The 7,169-nt window shown below is 41.2% G+C and overlaps 1 protein-coding gene across 3 annotated transcripts in view; it reads left to right on the top strand.

The window, feature by feature from the left end:
- Positions 1 to 266: 266 nt before the first annotated feature.
- Positions 267 to 7,169, top strand: part of pcnx1 (pecanex 1) — a 275,876-nt gene continuing 268,973 nt past the window's right edge. For 2 of the 3 annotated variants that reach the window (XM_067991270.1, XM_067991269.1), the window contains exon 1: positions 267 to 593. In XM_067991270.1, coding sequence (XP_067847371.1) covers positions 441 to 593 — 153 coding nt within the window. In that variant the 5' untranslated portion in view covers positions 267 to 440. The remainder of the gene's footprint in view (positions 594 to 7,169) is intronic. The other variant, XM_067991272.1, reaches the window with a different exon arrangement.

Here is a 7,169-nt window from a genome sequence, read left to right as displayed (position 1 = left end):
CGAAGACAGTACCTTCTCCTTTAAAGGCTCGCAGGATGGAGCGAATCATCAACACCCTCACCTTAAGCGTCGTCAATTTGCCTCGAGGTAGCGCAGCAGCGACAAGGAGACGGAGACGGAGGTGGGGTGTGTCCCTCTTGCTCATCGCACGCTCGTTGGCGGCGTTTTCCAGTATGGCTTTTGTTATTGGGCCGTGGTTCGCTGCTGTTTACCAAGCCGTGGCCCCGGGCGCTGCCGGGATGGCATAGCTGGAGTTGGAGGACCACTGGAAGTCATCCGAGCTGCCGCTGTTGCCCAACGACAAGATGGCTGTCGGTAGTAAGTTGAAGCCGGCAGCGACCAGCACCGCGGCATCCTACACGTACAAAGGAGGATAGCTGGGGCTCGGAGCTCCTGCTTTCATACCGCTGGGATAGTATTAGAGCGATATATGGACAGAAATGGGGTCTCAGACTCTACAAATCCTGAGACAGGGAGTCTGGGCTTCCATCACTGGCGGATGGTATTATGATCCTCATCAAAACACATTTGTGAATGCTTTCCATCTCTACATCTGGCTCTTTCTCCTTTGTTTCCCATTCACATTGTATATGGTGAGTATTTGGTTGTACGTGTTTACTAATAATCGGTTGGGATGTTTTGAAATTCATCATTGAGGGTTTCAAAAATGTACATGTGTGTGTATATATATATATATATATAGAACATATATACAGCGTGTATGAGTTCCCCTCTAAAAAATTAAGCTGTGTGTAGTCATAATGATATGGGACTTAAATCTAAAATAAATAAATCCGAATCTGACATCCGTGGAAGTACTGGGAATATAAAGTCAGTAACAAAATGAAATGTGTATAGGCCAATGGCTGTAAAATTAACTGGAATACAAAGGAGAAATCATTTTAATAAAAATATTTAGGATTGAAGATTTGCTCGTTTACCGGACTGTCCAGTGTTGCAGAGGGGATCTAAAATTTAGTTTATCCCCAGTTTGTTTTTGTTTGTTTCACAGATTCATCTGTGCTTTTTATTTTAATTTGGTTTTTTAGGTAGAATTAAACTTTTTTTTAATATGTTGGATAATTTTTCATGTTTCTGTTTGTTTAAACACTTTGATATAAAGCTACTTGCACATTATTTTTCTGATTTCAAGAAAGGATTGCTGTTATTTCTACAGCCCTGAATTTTAGCAGCTGGTGTTGTTTGTTTTTCCTGTTTTGTTACTGGTTGTAATGTCACCTGATTCATTTAGTGGGCCATGCTTCCAGAAAAATGGGCATGTAAAACGTAAGAAACAAAAGAGGTGATGTGTTGTGTTTGCTGTGGAACGGGCATTCTCACTGGGAATGGAGAGTTAATGACAGCTTTTTCACAAGTGCAGAAAACTAGGTATGAGTTATGATAGCCTTTATATGTTGGCAGTGAGATTCTCTGTGCACAGCTCTTGGTAGACTCTTAAAGGTAGAGTCCTGTAAATTTAGATGTGGGCTGCAATGATGTGTCAAAGTAAAGCCATAGCGATGGGCTTCATAACAACAACTTGCACTTATATATTGTGCCTTTAACATAGTAAAACATCCGAAGATGCTTCACAGGAGACAAAAATTGACACTGAGCTGAAGATACTTGGGCAGAGTACCTTCTTGGTATTTTTGTTTTTAAAAAAAAATATTTTGGCTTTATGCATCATTTGTCTCCATGTGCTCATTTAGGGCTCCAAGGTTGGTTTAGTGTCACCCATCCATGTACTTTCCCATTCATTGGTTCAGTTTCAAGCACGTTTAACGTAATACAACATCACAAAGTATTTTGCTGGGGTAAAAGTGAACACCGAGCAGTGAAGTAGGGTTGTCAACCCTCCAGGATTGTTCTGAAGTCTCCAGGAATTAAAGATTAATCTCCGAGAAACTGCTGTGAGTAACGTAGGAGAAAAATCATAGGGGGCATTGAAAGAATTGTGTGTGATCTTTCATTTCCTTTGAACATTTTTGTTTATTAGTTATAAAAATATTGGATATGTGAGAAAAAGCTGTTTGATTGGATGGGGTGGTTGGAGGTCATGTGATGAAACCTTAATGAACACGTCCATCCAGAGCTGGCAACCCTACAGTGAAGAGTTAGATACAGATCAAAGGTACAGGTTTTGATGAGCTTTTGAAGGAGAGAAGAGAGATAGATAGCAAGGCAGAGCGATTTCGGGAGAACGTTCCAGAATGTGGGGCCAAGCTGGCTGAAGGCTGTACTACTGAAGGTGCATTGAAGGGGAGGGGAGGTGCAGCGTTGCGAAACTAGAAGGCATAAGCTAGCAGGTAGGGCTGGAGGAGATTGCAGAATAAGAGCAGAGTGAGACCGTGAAAGGTCTTGCAGAGGAGGACAAGAATTTTCAGTTTGATGCGTTGGAAGATGGGAAGCCAAAGGAAGAGAATGGTAGTTATTGCGGGTTAGTAGGTTGGGGTTGGAGTATTTAAGTTGCAGTTTGTGAGGGTGGAACTTGGGAAGCCAGCAAGGAGAGTGTTGGATCTGTCGGGTCTGAAGGTGCCAAAGATGGAGACAGTGAGGTATGAGCGGAGGGGGTTGATGCTGTGAAGGAGAAAATAGGTCAGGCTGGGCTGTGCTTTTTTTAAAAAAATGAATAAAAAGGATATATTTTCAACATAATTTTTTTTTGAAAAACTAAGTGTCAACAGTAGAAATATTGCTTTCACAACCAGTTACAATTAAGAATTCTACTTTATCAAATGACAAAATACTGTAAAATATTTGTGAATCATAATTATGTGTTGTAGCAAGTTTGTCTTGGTTTTTGCACCTCCAAATATTTGTGCTTCACAGGAATGTGCCGATGATGAGGTACATTAACAATAACACATGGACCATTGCAAACGGTACCACTTTGATTTTACAGATGATAGTGTTGAAGTTGTGAATAGCTCTAATAGTGAATCATTATGACTCAACTGCCGAGGTTGAATCTTCTTCACAACCTCTTTTCCTTACTCCCCAAAACACACGTACGTGCAGGTGCTCTCACTCTCTCACATACGCACAGGCTAATGCACAATTATGCTGGCTTTCAGCTGGATATTGAAAGTGAATTTAGGCCTGAATTGGCCCTAAATTTATGGCTGGAGGATGGTCGGTGAAGGAAAGGGAAAAATGCAACACTAGTACAGTGGTGGGCACATTGTGAAGCTTTACACTGTATCACGCCTTTGCTTTGGATGGTCTTCATGGGCTTAATGCTGATACTGGGTGTCTGAATGGGAAAGTGTTCCACTTGTCATCAGCATTATCCATCCCTCAACTTGATGAGTGCATAAATCATCAAAATGTCCTTTTATAAAAAGGAGACAAATAAAGTGGATAAATTAGAAGATATCTGTTGTATCTCCAATCCCAACCAGGCTGCTGCGATTGTATTTTCATAGAGTTAGAATGAAAAAAGAAGGGTGTGTGCTGGGCTGACTTTCTTGCAACTCAACACCAGCTCAACAGTAACAAAGCACAGAGGGACTTAGAGGGGGAATGCCTTGCTTCATTTTAAGGAAACTGAGATAATGGATTGACTTGATGTAGGCATCACACATGTTGCAAATCCTTGGTCTTATAATTGGGGAAGCTGCATGCATAACTAGACAGACAAGCTGTCAGATAATTGTATATTGTGAATTCTGACAGCTACTGAGGCAAATAAATTCAATGTGGCTCTTGTACCATAGCTGCTTGAGAGGGAAAGAATAGATCTTGTGAACATCAATTTTCGTGAGTCCCTGTGACACCTCTGACATTTTCTATTAAATAAAGACTCCAACATGCTATAAAACATTTGTTTAGCTGTTAGAGCTTTTCTCTAATGTTGAGGGAACTCCCATATGCCGTAGGTCATGGAATCTTCTCAAGTTCTTATGAATCTCATTGAAGTTTTTCAATAATTGTTGGTAAATTTAGCAATAACAGGCCAGCATCTTCTAATGGGATCAATGCTGATGGGAAGTATCAATGTTAAATGGTATTTTTCAATTAACTATGATGTGGAATGGTTTGAAAAAGAATTTTAATCTATGTAATAGGATCTCACTGTGTATGTGAGAAACAATGGAGAGAATCCCACTTCCTAGTAGCTCAATACTAAATGCATCGTGTGGCACCGAGCCGTAATCAGGGTTTGATCCCTGGTCTTTGATGTTGGCCATTGCAGCAGTAAGGACACCACAGTTGGCCTTCGCTTGAGGTGGGGATAGGGGGGATGTTGGTGTGATGTGACAAGTTTAGTGAAGGTAGAATTGGCTGGGTTTCCATAACCTGATCACCATCCAGCAACAATCTCTTCAGCTGGCAAGTGAGAAAGAGTTGGTTGAGGACAGGATTGGGTTCAGCCGTGACGATCCAATGGTTAAATGGTCTCCTGAAGCTCAATATCCAGGCTCGCACATGAAGAATCGCCACTGGCAATGGAGACTCACTGCTGCCTTATTTCAGCAAGAGCTGCCACCTCTTAGGAGAGGAGGTGGGCGGGGGGAGGAACTGAAGTACTTGGTACGATCAACTACCGATAATATTTGTTTGATCTTGATTTAAATCTCAGTCTGGACTAATTTTTACACTTCAGTTTTCTTTGCCAGGTTGGAGGCGGAATAGAATGCATATCTCTTGGTGGGTAGACCAGAGAATGATGTTGACCATATATTATGTTGAAGTGCCCTGCTTTCTTGACTAAAGTGCTCTAGGAAGCATTTCTATATAGCATTTAGTTTTAAAAAATCCTTTTCAGTTACGCCAGTGCAGTGTTTTCCAGCTTCCTCTAAATTTTCTCCTCTTAGTCACATCCCCTCTCTCTTCTAGATGATTACTTGTGCAGGGGTACACTTCCATGCATGGCAGCAGCCCTCTAGTACCTTGCCTTAGCGGAAGAGTCTGACTAATGCGTGTTCGCAGGCTATGTGAGTGAAGTGGAGGAAGGACACATCACTGCTGGGCTTATCGAGCCCTTATCGAGTATCCATGCACATGCATTTCCAGCTGGAGTCACTGGACAATGATTGAGAGCACTTGGCTCCAACTAATAAAATATATTTTAGTCAAATGACTTGGGGCAAATTTTGATCAGCATGACTTTAAGTGCCCATGTTGTGCCACTTTGTCCGTCTAGCATTGGAGGATGTTTCCAGCTGGTTACTGTGACACTTGGCTGCAGAGTTGACAAGCACTCAACTCACCAGCTGGAAATTCCCTTCACTCTTGCACAGGTTGAGGGAGGCACAACACTGGCACTTCAAAACAAACTGTTGACTTAAATTAACATTAAAATGCCAATGAATTGAGAAACTGACAGGGAAGGTAGCACTGTCGGGTGAAAGTAGTGGGATTTATGGCAGGATATTGCGCCACAGAAAACCACTTGCCTTTAGTATAATACATACTCTGAGTTATTCCTGATCTCTCCCAGATGTGCTATTGGGTTAGCGTCTTCTGTTGCTGCTGACTATTTGTACGTAAAAGCTGGAATTATGGTCACAAGCTTTTGCTGTGCTGCTTCACATCATGTGACCTGGAGCTTTTTTAAAAAAAATGCATGATGATGATAGATCCAAGTTGCAGTAACATCAACAAAGAACACTTTTTACTGAAAAATAATACCTTTTGTGTCTTTTTTAAAACTTATAATTGAAGATTTTTACAGCAGTTAGAATAATTTTGAGATCGTGCAAGGCCAGAACAACAAATGTTGACCACAACTGCAATTACACAGCATTCACAGCGAAACCAATGCGATAGTTGGTTTAAAAAGACACCAAATAATTTGGAAACAAGCAAGATTGGTAGATTTTTCTGAACCAGGAGTACGTGAAGGAAGGAATACTGTAGTGGAGTGGGATCAGCTGGGCTATGTCAAGATCAATTTGGCAACTCCTGGGGTCAGAATGCAAAATCTTAACAATTTGTTGAGTTCCTAATGATCCTAATTTAAGTCAACAGTTTGTATTTTATTCCAAAATTCAGAACAGGACATTGGGCCTCATTCTCCAAGGCCCACATTCAGCAAACATCTCGTTAATAAATATATTGTCACAGAAATTGGTTCACCCTAAGATGTCTGAGCTAAGGCACTGCCAACAGCACTGTAGAAAAAGAGACTAGCTTTAGGAAAATTTATTGAGTCAAAGCTTGGAGTGAACATAATCTTTTGAGTCTGGACCATTTTCCAGGTCACCTGGAAGTAGCCAGTCAGTTCCAATAGTCACCACACAACACAGCCATTACCACCTGAAGTGTATTTGTACTGAGTATTTATGGTAGAATTAATTATGTTGGGAAGTGCTATAATTTCATTGAGGAGATTGCAGTAGTGTCATAAAAGAGCAAAACTTGAGTGTTATGTTGATGTTATCTGTACCCCCACCCCCATGTTAACTTATAGCCATTTAGTCTCTGCACATATAAATGTTTCCCAAAGAGGGCTGGAGTTCTCTGTTCTGTTCCCCGCCTGCCGCCGCCGCCGCCTCTTTTGATAGTTTCAAGTTTGTTTTTTTTCTGTGCACAGAATGTCTTTATTAGAAATTAATGATTGGTCATCAGCCGGTCCAAATCTTCAATTTCATTCATTGAGCTTGAATGATTACAGAGAATGCTCTTGCTATGTGTTCTGTTGGTTTGGAGGCCAGAGGAGTGATTGAAGCATGAGGTCCCCATTCCAGGATATAACATGCAGATACACCACACTGGTTTTCCTGCAGCATACAGGAAACCATATGCTAAATTCAAATTTTTATCTTAGAATTTGGCCAAATGATTCCTTTTTCCCCTATCAACTTTCTGCTGTCCAGTCCTCTCTGAAGGGGTGAGGTGCCACAGGCAACAGTTACTCTCCAGTATCTCAGCCAAGTGGCTACATTAGTCATGACTAGAGAGAGAGAGAGAAAAAAAAAGGATGAGTTAACAATGATTATTGTTAGATTGTTTGACTGGAGGAGGATTGCGTCTGAGTTAAAACCTATCCTCAACTGGTATGCCCGCCACCACACACACAGAATTCCAACAGGAGTTGCTGGATGGCAATCATGAACACCAACAACAACTTGCATTTATAACGCGCCCTTAAAGTGGTAAAATGTTGCTTCACAGGAATGTTATCAAACAAAATTTGACACTGAGCCACATAAGGAACTATT

Source organism: Heptranchias perlo, chromosome 10, assembly GCF_035084215.1.
Source record: "Heptranchias perlo isolate sHepPer1 chromosome 10, sHepPer1.hap1, whole genome shotgun sequence".
NCBI classification, from domain to species: Eukaryota; Metazoa; Chordata; class Chondrichthyes; order Hexanchiformes; family Hexanchidae; genus Heptranchias; species Heptranchias perlo.
This window is presented reverse-complemented; position numbering and strand designations above follow the sequence as displayed.